Source organism: Vespula pensylvanica, chromosome 3, assembly GCF_014466175.1.
Source record: "Vespula pensylvanica isolate Volc-1 chromosome 3, ASM1446617v1, whole genome shotgun sequence".
NCBI classification, from domain to species: domain Eukaryota; kingdom Metazoa; phylum Arthropoda; class Insecta; order Hymenoptera; family Vespidae; genus Vespula; species Vespula pensylvanica.
In genome coordinates this window covers 10,481,036-10,503,108 of record NC_057687.1, presented here as the reverse complement: position 1 = coordinate 10,503,108, position 22,073 = coordinate 10,481,036, and the positions used below count along the sequence as shown (strand labels likewise).

At 41.1% G+C, this 22,073-nt stretch overlaps 1 protein-coding gene across 5 annotated transcripts in view; it reads right to left on the bottom strand.

The window, feature by feature from the left end:
- Positions 1-7,536: 7,536 nt before the first annotated feature.
- LOC122627630 (netrin receptor UNC5C-like) overlaps positions 7,537-22,073 on the bottom strand; it is a 39,610-nt gene continuing 25,073 nt past the window's right edge. Inside the window, exons 3-12 of one of the 5 annotated variants that reach the window (XM_043808909.1) lie at positions 18,301-18,711; positions 17,539-17,820; positions 17,271-17,438; positions 16,436-16,486; positions 15,902-16,066; positions 15,695-15,736; positions 11,525-11,662; positions 10,133-10,630; positions 8,490-9,447; positions 7,537-7,887 (exon numbers count right to left, since the gene is read on the bottom strand). In XM_043808909.1, coding sequence (XP_043664844.1) covers positions 7,716-7,887; positions 8,490-9,447; positions 10,133-10,630; positions 11,525-11,662; positions 15,695-15,736; positions 15,902-16,066; positions 16,436-16,486; positions 17,271-17,438; positions 17,539-17,820; positions 18,301-18,711 — 2,885 coding nt within the window. In that variant the 3' untranslated portion in view covers positions 7,537-7,715. Of the gene's footprint in view, positions 7,888-8,489; positions 9,448-10,132; positions 10,631-11,524; positions 11,663-15,694; positions 15,737-15,901; positions 16,067-16,435; positions 16,487-17,270; positions 17,439-17,538; positions 17,821-18,300; positions 18,715-22,073 lie in introns of all 5 variants that reach the window. The other 4 variants (XM_043808907.1, XM_043808908.1, XM_043808910.1 and 1 more) reach the window with 4 other exon arrangements.

Sequence of the window (22,073 nt, the reverse complement as noted above, 5' to 3'; positions counted from 1 at the left end):
CACTTTCGTCGAACGAGCCGATACACTTATTTTATCGTATTACGTATATTGAACTTTCCCGTACGTCGTAAATCCGCTTACGCGTACACTACACGTAAGCCGGGCCCGCTTGTTGTCGGTGCGATATTCCAAAGTGAGTCACCAATTTCGCGTGGGTTCGTCGTTGTCGTTGTCGTCGTCGGCGACATCGAGAGAGCGGGTGTCCGTCTTGTTCTTTATCTACACCTTCGAGACTCGGCCGACCGGTAGACTCGGGATACATATGTATGTTTTTAGGGGCGGGAAGAGTGAGCGAACGAATACGTTAGTCGAAAGAAGACGAATAATCTGTTATGGGCGTCTCTTGATAAAGAAAAAAGAAACACAAGGAAAGAGAGAGAGAGAGAGAGAGAGAGAGAGAAATACGTAACGCACAATGCTAAGAGTATTGTGTTTTCGCCAACGAAAAGAAACGAAACCGTGGACCGTGGCTTTTCTTCTAAAACAATACGACGTAGGTAGCAGCGTGGTACGCCAGTCTGAATCAATGCGTTCTCTTCTACCTCTCGTATCGCCTTTCGACGATTTTTCGCAAAGTACTTTAGTTCTGTCAGAAAATTCAACGAAGAGGGATTTTCGGTAGACGAAACAAAGCCGTCCGTTCTTGAAGGGGCCGAGAATACTTGACTCATTCTACCGTGCATTGTTGCGATTGCGGGTTACTTTGGAATGTAAGTAATATACGGAGATTTGAAGATAGAAAGAAAAAGTAGTATAGACGTAGAGAGAGAGAGAGAGAGAGAGAGAGAGAGAGAGAGAGAGAGAGAGAGAGGGAAAGAAAGTCGTTGAAAACTCCCCTAGCCGACCGTTCGTATGTATAATATAACGAACGCGAGAAAAGCTTTTGCTTCTTTTGAAAATAAAACTAGAGTTGATTCAATGAACTCTCGTTCCCTTTGAAATAGTTCAGAATGGTTTATGATTCGATGCAATAATATCTAATGAATTTAAGAACCAATTGTGCAAGAATTTTTGCCATGGCACGAAATTGTCTTTATGTTTATGGCTTTGAGATCAAAATGAGAAATTTTTCCGTGCTCTCGAAATCTCGTGAGACTCGCTCGAAACGTATTGATAGCTTCAATATCAAATCCATATATATATATATATATATATATATATATATTTATTTATTATCTAGATATATCAATACATTTATTAAAAAGAAGCAACGCGGTATAGTATTTTTCAATATACTCGCACATAATATTTACGGCTTTGAACCGGCATGACATCTTTATAAGAGAACGCACGAACTCTATGTATTATGCACATACTCGCGAAGGGTGTAAAAGGGAGAGCGGGGGTGGTGTGGAAGAACCGTCGTAATATTTACATGTATCTCTCGAGGATTTAGCTGAGAAGGATTTAAAGGATTTCAAGGATTTCGTAGACGCGAGAGAGACATTTGGCCTACACTAAAAGACAGACATGCAACACTTACTACGACGATCCTTATCCTTTCGTTGGAATTCGAGAACGCGAGAGAGTTTTCGAGGACGAAAATATGTTTTGTCATATATTTTTTTTTTCTTTTCACACTTTCTATACTTACCTACACGATTAATCTCGTACAAAACGAAATTTTGCAAATAGAATCACAAAATATATATATATATAATACAATAATATCAATAATTCATATTATTATACTTTAATATTTAACTAAGAATCGGCGAACGTCGTACGAAAATCAAAAAAAAAACTTTATCAAATTATTTATTATTCTAATGTTCGAGATAAAGCAGAGTCGTCTATAATGCAAAAGTTTTAATCGTTTCCAGGTACTGTTTACGTTGGTTCGTTAAGTAGACATTTATCTCCGTGGCGAACGATACGACGTTTTAATGTACACAAGGTCCAAAGGAGGTGTAAAACGACTTGACGTACGGAATGAGAAAGGAAGAGAGAGAAAGAAAGAAAGAGAGAGAGAAAGAGAGAGAGAGAGAGAGAGAGAGAGAGAGAGGGATCTCAAGAGGAGAGAACGAAAAGGAAAGGCGAGCATTCCCATGGAGTCATTGCCGGGCGTCGATGCAGCGTGCCAAAGTGTCGTTGACTATCGTACGTATGATAAACACTATCGCCGAGCAATAATCTTTCGGCGCATAAACGTCACTATTTGCGGAAAATGAAAAAAAAAAGATAAAAAATAAAGAAAAATAAATAATAATACGAAGAAAGTTTTTAGATTGCGCAAATCGCGTTCGACTACACGGGTTTCTTTCTATTTCTCTCTCTCTCTCTTTCTCTTTCTTCGTCTATCGTCGTTCCTATCCCTACGTAATTTACGTTTACATACGTAACGCAAATTTTTTTCGTTCACTCGTGAAAAGAACTCCGAGTTCCCTCGACCATGTCTGACATTTCGAGAAACATATCGAGCCTCGACGCCCTCGACCATATCCTTTGCGCCCCTGGATGCCGTTTTATCGCACGTGCTTTCGACACTTTTAACAATCTCCACTACCTGCAGCGAGAATTACATTAGATTGCTCCGTAATAACTTGTAGGAATGTATCTAATCGGGAAACGTTTCCTTTCGAGATCTCTATTTTTATCGGACGAGACGAGGAACGGGAAAAATATAAATTAATCGAAAGAAATGTGGACACGTAGACGTACTTAATTACCGTCATGAACGAAGAAAGATGATCTCGTACGTAAGTTTCTCGACGTACATAAATACGTACATACACACACACACACACACACACACACATAGAGAGACACGCAAGATACCTACTTACACGTGATGGACTTACGAGCTTAAGTCGAACTAATTACACGAAACGTATTTAGTAGAATAAAACAAGATCTCTATTTCGATCTATCGGCGTACTCCCAATTAAATCTTTATCTCGTTGGATCTTATCTTTCAATTACGCCGAGAAAGTTATACGAGAATCGATGTTATACGTACGGATCGAGTGGGTAGGGTGAGAATGAAAGTGTGCGAGGGTAGGTAGGTGGAGAAGTGGAGAGTGGTGGGGCGGGAAGAGGAGAAGGGTAAAAAGAAAGACGCGTTAAAATCACCGCAGGAAATCGGTTTGAGCTTCCGTAGATATTTCGACGAGCTAGGGACACGCCAATGAGTCGTTAACCTTCGAACAAGGGCGGAGAACGCACGCGTAAGGCGAACAACGATCGTGATAGTAATTCATGTACGCGTATCTCATATGCTCTGTCTTTATCTTCTTTTATGTGTAAGAATAACTTCCGTATATTCATTCAATCACGAAATATCGAGCAAAAATCTAACAGGAGAGAGAAGAGAGAGGAAACGAAAGACAGGAGGATCGACAAAGTTTTATTCGATTTCAAACGATACGCTTACGATCGGAATATGTAGAATGTAAAGATTACACGGCAGAACTCTGTTGGACTATTCGACGCCCACGCTTGTATAGATTTTAACGATCGTAACGTAAACGCCGTTGGGTGTAAACGGCCAATAAAATAAACATGTGCGCGCGTTGAAAACTGCTAAAGGGCAATTAAAATGTTAATAATTATTCTATCGTTCCGCGACTCTTAACTTTATCTTTCGTATTCGTGTTCGTATTAATCCTGGGTGTTTCGTAAAATAAACTTTCTTTAGATTCCACGAGAATTAAACGAGCCGTACGCCAAAGGATAGAAAATATTTTTTTCTTTTTCGTTCTTATTTTTTTCTTTTGTTCTCTCTCTCTCTCTCTCTCTCTTTTTATTCTTTTTTCTTTTTTTTTTTTTTTTACAAAAAGAAAATATTTGATATTGTAAAGTAAGCAACATTAAGATATAATAACGAAGATAAAAAATGCAGAAAGAAAAACCAAAAAAAAGATAAGATGGAAAAGTAAGAAAATTTTACTCCATTGTTCTAAACGGCATGAAAGAAAAGAAGAAGGAGAAGAAGAAGAAGAAGACGAAGAAGAAGAAGAAGCAAAAATCGTGTTCGCATTCTCGAAGAGGCGTTTTCAATGACGATCCAACGTGCCAACGCGTCGGCGAGCATAGCGCGAATGGCAAGCGGCTATTGGAAGCTCATTGTAGACGACGAGAGGGGAAGTAACTTCTTCCAAGAGGCTATTTTTATGGCACTTAGTCTTTCCGAGCGGCAACATGCTGGAACACTTGAAAAACACTTGTATGCATTCCGTTACGTTTACGCAACTATCGCTCGAGCATGCGAGAAACAGAGAAAGAAAGAAGAAAGCGTCTCAATGAGAGAATACGATCGTTCCTCTCTTCTACAATTTCTAAAGTGGTTCTCCTTGATTTTTGTGTATATGATCTAGGCGTTCTACTTGACTAACCGTGCCATAGTTTACGTTAGAAAGATCGACGGTTTGTGGTATGATATAATGATACAGCGATATATGATATAACGTTAACGTTACAATACGATACGACGAGAAAATTAAAAAGGAGATTGATCATTTTTTCTTCGTGCGATCTGACGAATGATTTTTATCGAACGATATAAATAATAGTGACGATAGGAATTGATACTTACCTTAACAAAGCCAAGACGAACTCATCGTCATCTCGAACGTACGTAGATCGTGGGTTGAATGTATAAATCTTCGTGGAGCTCCAAGCGTTGAACTTTTTTTCTTTTCCTTTTCCCCTTTCTTTCTTTCTTTTTTTTTTTTTTTTTTTTTTTTTGAAAGAAAAGACAGGATTACGGACGCAATATCGATTCAACGATTTTCAACGAGTAATCGTTGTATGGCCGTGAGAGAACTGAAAATCCTAGGAGAGTTAAGTTCTCTACAACATGGCGAATTAACCTGCGACGCTGTGCTCTAAGGAAAATTTATGACTCGAAACTTTGTAACGACTAGCTTTTACTGATATGGAATTCAACACACGGCAACACGGGGTTTAAAGTCATTCGGTGTCGGTTGTCGGCGTTACTTCTTTCTTTTTTCTTCTTCTTTATTTCTTTCTTTCCTTTTTCCTTTTCTTTTTCTCGAACTAGCAGAAGTAAGAAAACGCGTATTAAAGACGAGCTTATATTTACTTTGATTCTTACGGATATTACTAGGTATTCGTAGAATATAACGCAGAAAGAGAGTCAGGAAGATCGTCGACGATCTAACGCCTTGAGGCGTGGATAAAAAGGAAAAGTTGTCGAGTACCTACGCGGGCTACGGTAAGCGAATTACGTCGACACCGTATAGATGTTGGAAAAGGCTGTTGCGAAAAAGCTCGAGGGAAGAATCGTAGGTGGAGAAGGAGGAGAAGGAAAAGAAGAAGAAGAAGAAGAGAAAGAAGAAGAAGAAGAAGAAGAAGAAGAAGAAGAAGGATAAGAAGAAGAAGAAGAAGAGGAAAAGAAGTAGAGGAGTGCACGCCCGACTGGTATCGACATTTCAAAATTGCAACGCTCGACGTCCATTGTCACCCATCTTCTCTCCGTCTTCGAGGCTTCCGTTAAGGTACGTAGTACCTACTTTCCTTCGAGAAAAATCGAGAAACGTTTCTGCAGCTTCCTTGAACCTGCTGTGGGAGATAGATGAAACGATGAGGAGAGGAGGAGGGGGAAGGAGAAAGTACAGAGACAAGATAGAGTCGGAGCAATATATAGTCTGTCGTAGCTAGCCTACCTTCGAAGTTGGAAGAAAAATTATTGGCAAAGTGTCGATAAGTGTTGTCGACTCTCTCTCTCTCTCTCTTTCTTTCATTCTATATATATATATATATATATATATATATATATATATATCGTCCCGTTTCGATTAGGTCTTTTATTAAATTCGTTTTCGTGATACTCTCTTTTCCACGATTTCGCTTGAAATTTCATCGGCTAAAACGAGGGGATAAAAAAAGATGAAAATGAGTATAGATAATTGGCACGTAGACGTTATCTTGATGATCATGAACGAAGAGAGAAAATAGGAATTTGCTGGAGGGAAAATCTCGGGAATCGACTATTTTCATGTCGTAACCAATGATGGGCTCGAAGCCAACTCGTCGCAAGTAGTAGTAGACGTTTCCCGACGTAGTTTTAGGGATTAAGGATCACTCGTATCGCATTAGTCTTAATTTATTTAAGCCTGTGAAGCGTGTCGTGATGTTCGAAGGATTTACGAATACAGATGTTTTAGTTGGTTCATTCAGAATGAAAAAATAAAAAAAAAAATAAAAAAAATACGATTCGTAGGGAAAACGGGACAGGTAAAGATATATAGTGTATCGATTAATCGTTTCTTTTTTTTTTTTTTCGAATGCCTGAGGTATACAAGAATATTTTATTCGTCGAAAGTAACAAATATACAATCCTTCCAAATAAATTGCGTCAATTTAAACCATATACTCTGTAATTAGTTCGTTTCACGCGATTATCCGTCGTCTCTTATGAACTCGATCGCGTTAATTAATGAGCGAGCACGTGCATTTACGTTACGCACGCGCGTGTATTGTCGTACCTCTATACAATAAACGTATATAAAAAAGTGAACGCGATTTATAAATTGTCCGAAGCAAACATCAACGCAAGTGTGAACGCTTGCAAAAACAGAGAGCTAGAATTTTGGCACGATTTTCTGAAAAACCAATCGGGTCACTCGCGCGTTCCTGTATATCCGTGTAACAAATAGATAAAGTACGTTTTTTTTTTTTTTATTAGCCAAAACGCGGCATTAGCTTCTCTCTCTCTCTCTCTCTCTCTCTCTCTCTCTCTCTCTCTCTCTCTCTCTCTCTCTCTCTATTTTTATCTTTTCATTTGCATTTCGCCGCCAATTATCATTCTTTCGTTTTGTTTTCTTTTTTCACTCGGCAGTATTTGCATATATATATATAATACCTATACATATATATACATATATGTATATATATATTTTTATATATAAATATATATGTGTATATATATATATAAATATGTATGCATATTTATATATAAACATCCATCATCTTTCTAAATGGATTGATCCATCTGTATCTGCGCGCGTATCTCTTAGTATGTATGTACATATATATCCATCTAAATGCACAGTCTCTAGCTAGCTATCAGCCATGATTATACACGGCACTTTAACCGACCGTTCGTTTCGAGATCGTCTTTCCGTCAATTGATCTATTCCTTCTCCTCTTTTCCTCTATCGTTTACAAGAGAAGAGAAGAGACAAGAATTCAGGATGATAGGTCGTCTCGTACGGTCATCTCGTTCGTTTCCTCGCAAATTACGCTCTTATTTACAACAATAACAATGGCGTTAGTTTGGCGCAAAGGCGCACACACACACAAGTGTTAAGGCAGTGTTTTCGATGAGTTCGTTCGAAGAACCACCACGTGCTCCTTCTCCATTCGTTATTATACCCGACAATATCGATATCGTATATCGATTGTATTCGCGTATTCGAATCGTTATTTCATTTTTTGTTTTTATTATTATTATTATTATTATTATTAATATTATTATTATAATTATTACTTTTTATAATTATTTATTATTATTATTATTTAATATTATCATTTAATATTATTATTTAATATTATTATTATCATTATTATTATTACTAATATTATTATTATTATTATTATTATTATTATTATTATTATTATTATTATTATTATTATTATTATTTCGAGGATCAATTTCGATGATCGTAGGCGTCCATCGTGTTCGTAACTATCACTCACCGACCAAGGGAACGTAACTTCGTTTGTAAAAGCAATTCGACGTGGTAACGCGTTCAAAGCCAGGGTCCAAGCTGTGCTTCCAAGATCGTAGCAGCATCGGTCCTTCCCATCACTCTCAAATGATTCAAGAGATCCGTGACCGCCGTTGGTTCTCTATGCCTTGCTTCCCATAAATCGAGAATGTGTTCCGTCGGGCTCGACTTAGTTGCAAAGTAGTTTATGTACCTGCGACAGGAGCAACGAGAATCCCGTCTAAAGTGATTATTAAGAAAGCAGCCGCGACGATAGATAAATCGATTGATCATTAACACAATAAAAAAGGTAAAAAAAAAAAAAAAAGAAAAAGAAGGAAAAAATTAATAACGTTGTCAAGCGAGTAAACGGGTCCTGAGATTCTCTTAGATCGTAGGAAGAAGAATCATTAGCCGTACGACGACTGAATGTCGATTGAGATAATGAAAGGGGAACAACCGATTAAGAGGATTCTTTTTTTCCTTCTTTTCTTCGTTGATCGGATACACGAACTAAACGGGTTTACATTACGCGAAGAGAGGAGGCAGCACGGCGTACATATGTACGTATCGTCGTTGTATCTCCCAGAGGGTCGGTAATGAAAGAAAAACTCATTATCGCGTGACTAAGCGGAAAGATGAGTTAATGAGAAAAAGACGGTAATAGTCTAGTTTCGAACTAGTCTAGAGATAAGTAACCGAAATAAGGGTCTAACGTCGATGGAAATAAGTAATAGCTTAGGGTGAGAGTCGTATCGTTCTATCGAAGGTTAGTTCTTTAGCGAGAATAGAGATGGAATCAAATGGATTACCAACCTGTCAACCTGCAGTCTCTGAGCCAACATTCTCCAGTCGTTGCCCAAAGCGTTAGGAGGGTCGAGGCACTGGCAGAGTTGTTTCCTGAGAGACCTGGTGAACCGAAACGGTCTGAGGGCGGTTGAATCCGTGGTCGCGTTATTAGCATGTCCGCTGCTGACGACGGTCACTTCCCTGAGAGGTCTGGTAACGCTGCCGGAGGAGATCAGTTGTTTCGCGCCGTCGTAAACGATCCTGAAGACTTGCCTCGTGTCGGAATTGCCTTGCGAGACCTGCAGCTTGTAGCTTCTGGTTGTCGTCGGGCCAAAGGCGGTGTCTAAACCGAAGGTCACGTGTTTCGTGTTCTCCTGACAGTTCCAGACGTCTCTGAAGGATAGCTCTTGACGCTCGGTCGGCGATTTGCTCTGCCATTCGTTGCCGACTTCCTCGAGACTAACGCAAAGAGGATCCCCGTTGTCTTGGAACATGAGTGTGCGTGGCTTGTCCAACAAGTAGCCTCTGATTTGCGACTCCCTGTCAACGATCGCCTTTGTGGCAGCCTTCGTGTCCTCAACGGCGTAGACCCTGACGCAACACTGGCCAGTTTGGCTAGCGAACAATGCCAATCTCAGTCTCTTAGTGGCTATCGAGTTCTCGCAACTCTGACCTGCGAGAACGTAGCCCCTGAGTTGCTCCGTCACGATAAACGCTTCCGCGTGATCGAGCTGCGTGAAGAGCGGCGTGTTGATCGTTTCGTTGCCCAACGTCAACACTCTGCTCCACGTCACCACCTGATGATCCTTCGTCGACGACATCGACGAGCTCTCCTCGACGTTTAGATTGTCCGAGGCCCATACGCTCAGCTCCCAGGTCGCGGGATGCAACATTGCACAATGTTCGAATTGTAGGATCACAGGTTTGTTGAAGGATGCCCTAGATGGGCCACAGGTCACCACCGCCGACAGCTGCGTTATACCGTCTGCGAGGACAAAACGAGGCTCTCTTCGATTTTGTGACGAGAACGAACATTCGTACATATCGATAATGATCTCGATATAAATCATAGCGTTAACGGATAATAATTAAACATCATCGCTGTCGATAAATCAAACGTTTCGTCAATGAGAGTTTATTTTCGCATGTACCTACATAATCGTAATCCAAATTCGACGCGTAACTGACGTACGAAACGCAAAGGTCTCTCTTTTTATCTTTTTTATTTTTTTCCTATTTTTTATTTTTTCTCGGATCAATTAAACGCAAAATAAACGTCGATCATATTTTATTATCTTTTTTTTCTTTTTCATCGACGCGGTTCGAATTTTCACGGCCGCGGACGGATACAATAAATGCTCTCACGTCGGTAGCAACAATCGACGTTCACCATTACCGTGAATATTACGTCAGGCAATCTCTCGAACGCGACTCGACGAAATTAGAGTGCTAATTTGATTTATCGACATTGCGAAAGGGGCTGCACGGAGATACGGTGGGAGCGAGATAAAAGCTATAATGCGATCGAATTCGTTCGGGGAAATGTTAGCTTTTTCGTTGTCACGACTTTAAAGGGGAACGTCGGAACCATAACGTTCTATCTTTCTTATATTTTTTATATTTCCTTTCTTTCTTCTTCATTTTATTTTATTTTTTTTTTTTACACTTACCAGGTAATCTAGGCCTAAAGCGATCCTCGTTGAGAACCGCCAGATAGAGTTCCTCTCTATGAGTTTTCGGTACTGCTCCTTCGGGTACCGACATGGAAATACCAGAATCCGGAAGGACCAACAACGCACCTCGAGTGTTGACCGCAGCTCTCGCTACGTTTCCAGCTTCGAGCTTAGGCAACCTGACGCTTTCGGAGGCAACGTTGTAAGTGGAGTCCGAGGATGGGTATGAACTAGTGACGCTGTTCTCGCTGTCGGAATGAATCTGCTTGTCGCTGCAGGACTCTTGCGTCGATGTCGAAGGAGTCGGTGACATCGGGGATGGTTGAGGGGCGATCGATAGGTGCGGTACGTCGTAATGGTGCTCCGAGAGGGATCTCGACATCGACAGCTTCGGGTCGAAAGGATACTCGTAACAGGCCGGCACGCTCGTCGCCGTCACGTCCGGTTGTAGGCTCAACTTCTTGTCCTGGTCCGGGAAGAACTCCGGCTGGAATTCTGAAACGCACACGGCCGAGGCACGGCTCGTGGGTATCTCTGCGCGCTGCGGACAGATCCCGGCAACGATACTGTTCCGATTCTTACGCATCTCTTCTTACCGGGATACTTCGCAAAGTCCTTATTGCAATTTTAACGCTTACGAGAATCTAATGGTACCTAGTTGATATACCATTTAAAGGATACTTAAAAATTTTCACGGACGTCGTAAATTTTATTTTAAGATCGTAGAAAGTGAGAGAGAGAGAGAGAGAGAGAGAGAGAGAGAGAGAGAGAGAGAGAGAGAGAGATTTTTATTACGATCGTAACTCCGTACACAAGTAGATACGTATGTATACGAATTATATTAATTTGAATCTTAAAAGTGCATAAGGACTTTACAAAGATCCTACGTTACCAGATAAGCACTCGCGCCCCGTCCTTTACCGATATTCAACGATCTTTCCACGGAGAGTATACAATTTTACGACCTCTTTTATAGTTAATACGAGAGAGATTAGAAGAAAGATAGATAGAGGAGAAAAGTAGATACGCGTTAGAAACAGCAGACAAGTGTTTTGCATGTGTATTAATGCATTCCAAAAGCGTTCTCGACGATAAAGACGAACGAATATGAATGATTGAAAGATGGGAAGGAGCGAGTGCTTTTGGATTAATCAAGCTTCGAAATAGTATCTTGCCTGCTTGTTTTTTTTTTTCTTTCTTTTCTTTTCCTAATTTATTTTTTATATATATGTATATATATATATATATATATATATATATTATCTCCGTGTATGCGAAAATAGGAGCGAGAAGCAAAAAACAGGAGATTAAGGAACAAATTCGAGAAAAAAGGAGCCGAATGATCTCTTTTCTTTTTTTTTTCTTTTTTACCTCTTTCGTAATGCTTACCATTGCGTGCCATGGAGTAAAGAGAATGATCTCGACCTTTTCTTCGTAAAAGTCTTGCCAAGAAAAACGCTAATCCACCGATGACTATGCAAGCCACGGTTAATCCGATATAAAGAGCCACGTCCATCTGACGATTCGCTGCAATCAAAGAAAAAAAAAGGACGAACCTCGAGACATTGTTATATACGAAATAGTAAAATTAATCGAATAATTTAAATAATCTTGATAATACACGATTCAAATGTTAGGACGGGCGTAAAACCAAATAGATTTATCAAAGTACGTCGTATGAATATTCAAACGTTTCCTACATTATACATTTTGCGTTATGGTATATGTATTTAATTGAAACGTTTGCTGCATATGTAGTTATATATTATGTGTATATATTATATGTATATATCAACGATATGCACGTTTCAATTCCACCGTACACGGATTTACGTGTGGCCTGAATTAGATATACATATGCACATATATCTACTTTCATGTACACATACACACATACATATGGAAGGAGATCGAGACGTTACGTACATATACATTTACGTATGTATACATAATGCAACAGTAATATAGAAAAGTAGTTTTCCAGATAGTAGGATCATCGAAATAGGTGTCTCCTCGTTACTCGAAGTGCGCACAAGAGACGCGAATAACTCTCGCGAATGCAAAAGCCCAGTCGTCCACGTTTCTCAAAAAACGTCGGTGTCAGCTCATGAATATTTTATAGGCGAACTTTTATTTGTTCTCCGTTCTCTCTTTGCCCGAGGGAGAGGAGATAGACTTTCTTTCACACGGTCTCTACGCGACAAAGATGCCGTTTGAAAACGTTAAACGTTTCTCGTGTCGCTAAATATTACGAGAAGTCGTAGAAAAGTTTTAAGGTTCCTCATCGTTCAAGCGACTCGGCTAACATGCTCGTTCCCCTTCTCGAAGTATGGGACGACTCTGGTTTTATCGTTTTACAACGTGCCGTTATTTTCTAAACCGATAAAGATCGAGATCGGCTTACTATTGCGGCTATTAACACGGACGATAAAAATTCGACTGCTTAAGCGAAAGAACGTAATAATAATTTTAAATTACCGACTAACTGGTATTGGTAGTTGCTGCAAAGAAATTACGTGAGAAACGATAAAACGAATCGAGTTGTTTATAACGATGTGAAAAGCACGAGAACGTACGGATGAAAAGAGAAAAATGATACGAACGTTTCCACGATGAACTTAAAGAAAGAAAGAAAGAAAGAAAGAAAGAAAAAAAAGGAAAAAGAGGAAAGAACAAAGAAGGGGAAAAAGGTGAGAGAAGAATTTATTCCCCATTTGCATTAAAGCATATTTAATATTAAACACTATTTATAAGCTCGGCGCGTACCTACTAGCCGAGATTTATTTCAACGATTTCGAATATCCCTATGGCCATAAAAATTGTCAAGAAATTCCTCAAGAAGCACGCGGCAGCAGTAGAACAGCAGCATCCCTGCTCTCCACAAAACACCGTTAAGCTTCTTCCAATTTTAGAATGTCAAAGCCACGCGAGGTTGTAACCCTGGTACGTGACTTTCGGGCGCCGACTTTTTCTTCTTCTTTTCCTCTTCCTCCTCTCTCATAGGATCATGTGCGTCTCGTTGTCGTATGTATACGTTTCTCTATTCTCTCTTTTTCTCCCTCTCTCTCTCTCTCTCTCTCTCTCTCTCTCTCTCCTTCTCTTTGTATCTATCTCTCTCTTTAGAAAGACACGTGCCTCGAACGTCAATATCACCGCGCGAACGTCGAAAACGAGTAGCGTCGTTCGAAAGTCGGAAAGAAAGATTTTCAAAACGCAATAGTTCCACATCGTTACACGCAGGACGTAGGAAAATGAGATCGGAAGTGCGTGTGCTGCTTTCACCCTATCTCCAAGACACTCGGTCGTACGTGCGAGAGCGCACGTACATATGTGTATTTGTGTGCGTGAGAAAGAGAGACAGACAGACAAACAGAGAGAGAGAGAGAGAGAGAGAGAGAGAGAGAGAGAGAGAGAGAGAGAGAGAGAGAGAGAGAGAGAGAGAGAGTAACTTCTGTTGGGGATGCCACGATTTATTTTCTTAACCACGATCGATTTACGTTCGGACGCATCTGTGCCGCGACGTCGTATATAACATGACATACCTTCTCTACATAGGATATCCCATTTTAATCGATAATAAGAGCGAGCATTATAAAACTTTTTTTTCGCGTATTAGCATCGATCAAAATGTAACCTTTTTACAAGTTAATAATAAACGAATTAAGCGAACATCGACGAGTCTCTTTAATGGGGCTTAATTTAAGAACAAGTGTTTAATTTCGCATATATGTTGTAATTTTTATCGATACCGCTATTCCTCTCGTATTTTAAAGGTATTTTTCGGAAAATCGAAGTCACTACGGAATTCAAAGAGGATAGCTTGGCCCTCTCACTTTTCCTCTTTTCTCTTGTACCCCCCTTCCCCTTTCTCTCTTGTCTCAGTGTCTCACAGAAGAGTAGGTATATGTTCGAGACCACGGCACAGGATAATGGCACTTTATTTGCATGCACGATCAATTTCCCCCTACCATCGTAAGGGCGTAACGGCTACCGATTACATAATTTTCTTCGATATTAAAGGCAGCCCTTGCCGAGGCACGAAGGGACCGAAGGGAACCGTGTAGGTCGAGCCTACGCGTATATCGCGTGCAACTTTGATGTGCCCTCGCTCGATAGAATCGTCGAGATTCATGGAGAAAGAGAGAGAGAGAGAGAGAGAGAGAGAGAGAGAGAGAGAGAGAAGGGTTTCGTTCTAGCGACTGCATCCACGCGGACCACCCTCGAGACTACCACCAGCTATATAGGCTCATTGTTACGATTGTTTGGCTCCGTAAAGCTCGAAGGGATCCGATCGTTCTCCCAGAACTCCCTTCTACTTTCCCAGCGTCAATAATTAACCAGTCGCGTAATTAAATGTAAATATTCGAAAAAGAGTTTACGCGCAGCGTAAATCCTACCCTTCGACCGAAACGTTCTCTCTCTTTTTACCCTCCCATCAGTTTATACTTACTTGGCACTGGCTCGTATATCGAATCTCATAAAAGAAACAACTTCTTAAGATTTTCTCCAAAGTTCCGCTTTCTCTCTTCGAAGGTATTCAAAATTACGTTGAGCCAAGGGAATTAGCGACCTAACGAATTTACATTTTCCCTTAGGCGATCTTCCTTCCCTTTTCCTTACCTATACCTACTCTCACCCTACCCTTTTATCCTCGTTCTCCTTCTCTTTCTTCTCCTTTTCCTCCTTTCAACGTCCTTCCATGATTTTAATAATCGTTCGTGTATTAACATTACCTACGTAGTACCTACATACCTCCATATTGATCAAGGCCTTTTATTACGTCGGTTCTCTTATTACTTCACTTTTAACTCGAACGTCGATTGAATGTTTCTCAAGATGAATAAAGTACAGGTACGATTCGAGAATGGTATCAGATCGGAAAGAAACAGATAGGAGTACGGAGTCGTTGGGAATATAAATGGCGTGCACCGGGCGTGAAGAATCCATCCAAGAATGTCGTACGACGGGTTAAGGACATTTTCTTCGCGGTTGGACGGTCGCACCCTGACTGTCATAGCACTTAAAACTTCTACCTAACTCTTTTGGTTCCTTTACTCGTATTCTTTTTTTTTTATTTCTTTATTTGTTTATTTATTTTTTTTTCTTTGTTTCTTATATTTGTTTCTGTTCTTTTTTTTTTGTTTTCTGTTCTTGGTCATGCCCGTGCTTTTCCTTTATACCACGATACTTTTTCATCATTTCCTTTTCTTTTCCTCAAGCTCGTAATAGCGTCGCCTCGCTTCTCCGCAAGCATGTACAAATCCGGAACGAATCGGAGGAGGGTCGGTACATCGCGCGAATCACGGCTTATCTAATCGAGAGAGACTTCCCTCTTGGACTCTTGCAAACGCACCGTGACGAGGAACGCGCGTGCGAATGAAATATGCGACGAAAGAGAATTAACGGGTCAGAGAGAGAGAGAGAGAGGGAGAGAGAGAGAGAGAGAGAGAGAGAGAGAGAGAGAGAGAGAGAGAGAGAGAGATCTAGGAGTGGCATTGTCGTGTATATATATACACACACACACATATTTCTTGAATAAAATTTTTTCTTAACACTCACCTTCTTCTGTCAAATGCGCGCCACCCATCTTCGCGTTGCCAACTGCAACAGAAAACGTTCATGGTCGTGTCTTTAAATCCGTTCTCTGATGCGTTTTAAGAAATTGGTTTTGGAAGAAAATGAAGGATTTAAAAAACTTGATTATGTTAATTTTTGAAGATGAGCATAAGAAAATATGGAAGGAATTTCATGTCTCGCGTGACTTACCGTTGCATATGCCGCCGGTGCAATTGGCCACGCTTATGTCTTTGCCCTGACATGAACGGCCACCGTGGCTCGGAGGCGGCTCGTCGCACGATCTCCTTCTGGTGTGCGTGCAGTCGCTCCCGCATATGGACCACGCCGACCATCTGGACCATCCACCGTCGACGACTGGTACAAAAAAAGATAGAAAAGTGTGTCTCGTAAAGTCGTTAAAGCGGCGGCAATGCTTTCGATCGATACGACGAGAGCTAGCTCGATAAAAAAGTTCGACGAGCTTCTTGTAAAAGCATTATTCTCGGTCGATATCGATGCTCGTTGGTGGCTTTATTGCCGTTTAATCTGCTCGAACGTTTTCTTTTTGTTTTTCTTTTTTCTTTTTCTCTCGGAGAGACATTTGCTCGTTGATGCACCTTTGGTAAATCGATTTATACATATGTATGTACATATACATATATACGTATTTACGTTCTTCGGCTCGACAAACAAAAGGATAGGTCTGTTAAAAAAGCAGCCGGGTCGTTATAAATAAAAACTTACCCATAGTGTTGGTGAATTCCTCCAATGCACCCGCTGTTCCGACATAAGCAGCAGAAAGGAAGAAAGAAGAAAAAGCGTTACGCGAGTACTCAACAAGAGAGTCGAGTTTTCGCGACGGAAAATATACGGATATTAGCTCTAAGCTTAAACGTGAATGCATGTAACGTGCAGGTGTTTTTGAAATGTCGCAAACCTTTTGGAAAGGTGAATGTTGGTAAAGAGACCCTCTGGCATAAGATGACCACGAACATGTAAGAGATGCGTATATAAGAGAGAGATAGATAGATAGATAAAGAAAGAGAAAGAGAGAGAGAGAGAGAGAGAGAGAGAGAGAGAGAGAAAACGATCGTAAATCAAGCGAGAGAGTTTCCTCTACTCGGCATTGGTAATATCGGCCCGCCAAGGCAAAACCTGCTTGAGCCTGACGTCTACGCGACACGGACTAGGATAAGAAGAGGAAGACGACACCACCGCCAACGCTTGCTTACACATTAACTATCTTCAAAGACGTCGCCTTAGGTATAGAACGCAGTGAAATTGCAAAAGGACAGGCAAGAAAGAGATAGATAGATATAGAGAAAGAGAGAGAGAGAGAGAGAGAGAAGAAACCCCCCACGAAGCTGAAAGCACGTCGACGTTAGTAAGCGAATTGTGAGAGCTTTTTACGAAACACACGTGAGATGGTATTACATCCTAAAGATTTTTCATCAAACGACCACACGCACGATTACCATTATCGTTTACCATAGAATCACGATATAAACGATTGTTATCGGAAGCGCAAAGCGATTGAAATAACCGCTTGTCATTGTCGCATGGTGGATCATCGACTCACCAGGACAAGCAGTGTTGCAATCCATTTTCTGCTGACTTGGACCAAGACAAGGTTGACCACCGTTCATAGGTACCGGATTCGTACACGTTCTCGTTCTCTTCTGGCCACCTTTCGCACATCTCGAATGACATTCCGACCAGGCAGACCAGGAAGACCAACCACCGTTCACTGCGAACATAGTAATTAACGACTCGTCGATTGGCGATAATTGGGAGATATGTACGACGTTTGCCGAGTGAAATGTTAATTGCAGAATATTCAATCTTACGGTATACTGTTAGGCTAACTGGATCGCTTAACCGCTTTGCCGCGATATTCTCAGCCACACATGTGTAATTAGCCTGATGGCTGAGTTTTGCTTGACCAACGAGAAGATGTCCTTCGCTGGACACCAGAAGAGTGTCCGAGTCGGCATCAACTGGAACGTTGTTTCTCAGCCAATAGACTCTTGGCGGTGGCACGCCGAGCGGTGCCAGACATCGAAGTTCGGTGCTGTGACCAGCTTCGACCGAAACAGAGTACGGCGGTGACTCGAATTGCTTCTTCAGATCTGGAAAAAGAATTGTTGCTTGCTGTCGATAAAACGAGAAGAACGACATCGCGATGCTAATGTGGTTCAAAGTTCCTATCAGAGCACTAAGAGAAATTGGACGTGAAAGCTGCTTTAAATTCTATTTGAAAATGTATGCATTTCGGTGATTCTATTAAACGAAACTTTGTCCGCTTCATTAGTTGCGTAACTCTGAAATTGGACAAGTGGTTCTTCCCTAAATTGATTCTCTTAGGAACTCCTCCGCTGACGCTCTCGTCGCATTGTCTTCTGTTAAGGAGCGGAATTAAATAATGACATCACTGCCAGGAGAATCAAGATAATTACGAGGGGCGGAGGACGAAGTAAGGCGAAAGTCGCTCTCTTGAATGATCGTATCGTATTCTTAAAGTTTTTTCCCCCTGCCTTCAAGATCAGATATTCTTTTTGTTTCTCTTTTTTTTTTTGCACATAAGAACGAGAAGATAAGATAATACTTACAAGCAACATCGATCACTGCTGGCTGACTCTTGATCTGTCCCGAGCCAGACCAAGCGATGCACTCGCACTTGAACTTGTCTTTTCCGAAATACTCCTCGATGTGGTCCCTGGTAACGTTCAACTCGCAATCGACGATCCTAGTTCCCGTGTGAGGATCGACAAAGTCTTGTTGAACCGAGTCATCCGCTCTATCGTTGTTACAACGAAAATATATTTGCAACGCGTGTGCCGCTTTGCAACGAAGAGTGGCGGGTTTGTTCTTAACGACGAACGAGTCGACCGGTTCCGTTAGAAATACCGGAAGGTGTCCGCCACCTTCCGATATCAGTTCGGTGTCACTGGCGATGGTAGCCGAAGGCACGTCATCCTCCTCGAGGAGATAAGAATCCTCGTCCTCCGCCGCGTCCTCGCCTTCTGAAACGTATAGAAACGAAACGTTTTAAAGGCGATATTGGCAAAAGATAATATCAATTCTTCGAGCATGATACGAATAAAATCTCTGAATCGTTAACGTAACGTGGTAGGTAGACTCGAATCAATCGGCGTATCGGCTAATACATAATAAATTCGTGAAATCCGATTATCGGATTACTGTTGCCGAGAGGACTAATGAAAAAATGGCAGTGCAGTCAGTCATTTGAATACTAAACAGCTCGATAATGGCGCTTGGCGATAGTAAAATACGTAGGATCTCGAGTCATTAATTCCATCCTGAATGTTATTCACGTAGCGTACCTATCGGAATCGTGAAAATTCTATATTCGCTTGTCAACAATGCCGTGCCTCCTGGTAAATCCTGACGGGACGGCCGGCTATTAATGCCGCAGCTTCGCAGTACTCCGGTCTCGTAGTTCTAACGCGTTGGCTCCGAACAATCGCGGTACTGCAACTGCAGTAATGAATTTTCGGATTTACGCGGCGCCACCGGTGCACCGAGCTCGATGTATTTTCCGCCAACGAGTGGTTAGACCTTTATCCCCGTGCGACATTTGGCCGGGGGCCACACTTTTCATCGCGATAACCGTGTGCCACCTACCTTCTCCTCCTCCTCCTCCTCCTCCTCCTCCTCCTCCTCCACCTCTTCGTCCTCCTCATCCTCATCCTATATCTCACACTTCGTCGCCAGCGAATTTTCCAAAACCGAAACGCGATCAACTCACTTCTATTTTCTCTTTTCCCGTCACTTCCTACCTCTTTTTTTTTTATTTATCCATAAACCCTCTTGATTTGTTAATACGTGTCCTGTCAGATTTCCGGCTTTGCGGAATACGATCGATATCATAAAAACGAGAAAGAATGTAACGTCGACGGTACAGTCGACGGTGAACGAATTTAAAAAGAGAGATAGGGAGGGAGAGAGAGAGAGAGAGAGAGAGAGACCACACTTTTTATGCTTTTATTAAAAAATCTCTACGATGTATCTCTGATACGATATTTTTATGGAAATCATAGTGTGCCTCAAAGACTATAAAGTTTTGTATTCGTAATATCCTCGTATAGATGTCGAATCATCATGCACTATCAGAGAGATAGAACGAGAAAGAAGACGAGAGAAAGAGAGAGAAAGAGAGAGAGAGAGAGACTTTTTCTTATTCCATTTGGACACACGATGTCTCTCGATTTCTCCATCTACGTCTTTGCGGAAAGTTCCAGTTCTGATATAAAAGTATCTCTGCGAGCGTTTTAACGTACTTTCAATATTACAAAACTTTCCGATCGATTGAAGAAGAAAAAGTAGAAGAAGTAGAAGAGGAAAAAGAAGAAGAAGAAGAAGGAAAAGAAGGAGAAGAAGAAGAAGAAGAAGAAGAAGAAGAAGAAGAAGATCTCTTCGGATGGATTTTAATAAGCGCTTGCTCTCTTCTCAATGCCTCCGTCGAAGAAACGCCCTTTTCGCTGTTTCATTATGAACGATGAGTAGGTACACCCTCGAACCTGAAACTCTCGGCCATTTATCACGCAAAAGTATTCGAAACGAACGTTTGAGAAACTGGGATGAAAGAGTTATTTAAAAATTAATGATATGCAAATCGAATACTTTCGAATATATTCTTTATGATAAACGAGATATTATTATCGTGATATTGTTAGTTCGTATTATATCCAACATAGTTCTCCATATGATTTCATCGATTCGATGATCTATGGTTCGCCGAGCGTAACATCGATTTTTATTCGTTCGAAAGTTGGGACAAGTGTGGAACGTGTACATTGATATCTCTATCGTTGAAGAGCACTCGTTTCGACAAAAGTGACGAGGGTCGAGGAGTCAATCGAGTCTTGGTATCTTAGTACTTTGCCGTCGTTACGCATCGCTCCTATGCAAATTCAACGTGAACCTCTTGGTATCTAGGACAAACCTATAGGCGGATACACTCAACCTCTTCTCTTATCGATAACGACGTATCCTATGTTTGAGCTCCGGCGAACGGAATATTGCGGTGTTGCGGTAAGCAAATGCACTTCGATATACCGAAACATCTCGTTAGGTCGACAACGTGAATATACAACGTTTACAATGGCCATGGTTTCACCTTTCACGAAATTGTGGGTAGATCGAACGAGTTGAATCGTGAAAGAAAGAAAAAAAGAAAGAGAGAGGGAGAGAGAGAGAAAATGAAAAAAAGAGGAAGAGAGAGAGAGAGAGAGAGAGAGAGAGAGAAAAGGATAAAAGAGGAAGGAAAAGAGAAAGAAAAAAAATTCCAAATTTATTTGCAGTAGAGAGCTACCGTTTGGAAGACAGACCAAGGATGGGAGGGACGGACACATGGTCGAACGGATGGACGAACGGACAGACAGACAGACAGACAGACAGACGGAAAGAGAAACGGACAGAGAGATGAACGGAGGGGATGTCCGGAGGGATGCGTGGATAAAACGAAAAGGCAGCTAAATTCGAAAACGTTACGCACTCTGCCCTGAACCTCGGGGCCAGGTATCGAGCAAAAGAGGATTTTCATCGATTTCTGATAATTCGAAACGATCGGTTCGCCGATAGGCTACGGTGAAATCGCTCTCTGTCCGGCTTCTCTCGACAGTGAATCAGTCTGAGCGAGATCTCGTTAGTCGTTTTCGACGCAAACGGCCTGGCCACGCATATATATACCTAACATATACGTACGTATGCGTGTACGTACATATATATATATACACATTATATGTATATATATATATATATATATATATATATATATATACACAAGGGTTTCATAAATCGTATCGACGTGTTTTTCTCCTGCATTTGGAAATAAAAACGTCGACAGCGATAATGCTTCTTCTTCGTTCTCGATTGCTTTGAAACTTGGATTTGATTCCATAGATTGTGACGTAGAGACAAAAAAAGAATTGTCCAAATTCTAAGAGAATAAGTATCGTTGCCATTTCATATGTTTCCTTTCTTTCTTTCTTTTTTCTTTCTATCTATCTATCTTTCCTTTTTCATAGACATAGAGTATAAAGAAGTTAAAATAAAAATAGTCCGTCAGAGATCATTTTGTCATTTCGTTTCAGTTCGAATTTATAGATGGAGCTTACAGTTTGCGTCGAATCTCGTTGCAACTCTGAATCATTCAGGTTGATCGCTAGAAACCCCCTTCGTTAGCTACGATGGCTAGCTAGTTAGTCGTGTATCCCACTAGATACTAGAATATCTATGTCTGTGTGTGAGTGTGTAGGTGTGGATAGAGGATGTTGGTATGCATACGTTCGAGCAAACCCCCACGTGGCTCCTATGTGGGTTGACCGCGTATTCCAGAAGGGTAAGAGGCTGAGAGAAT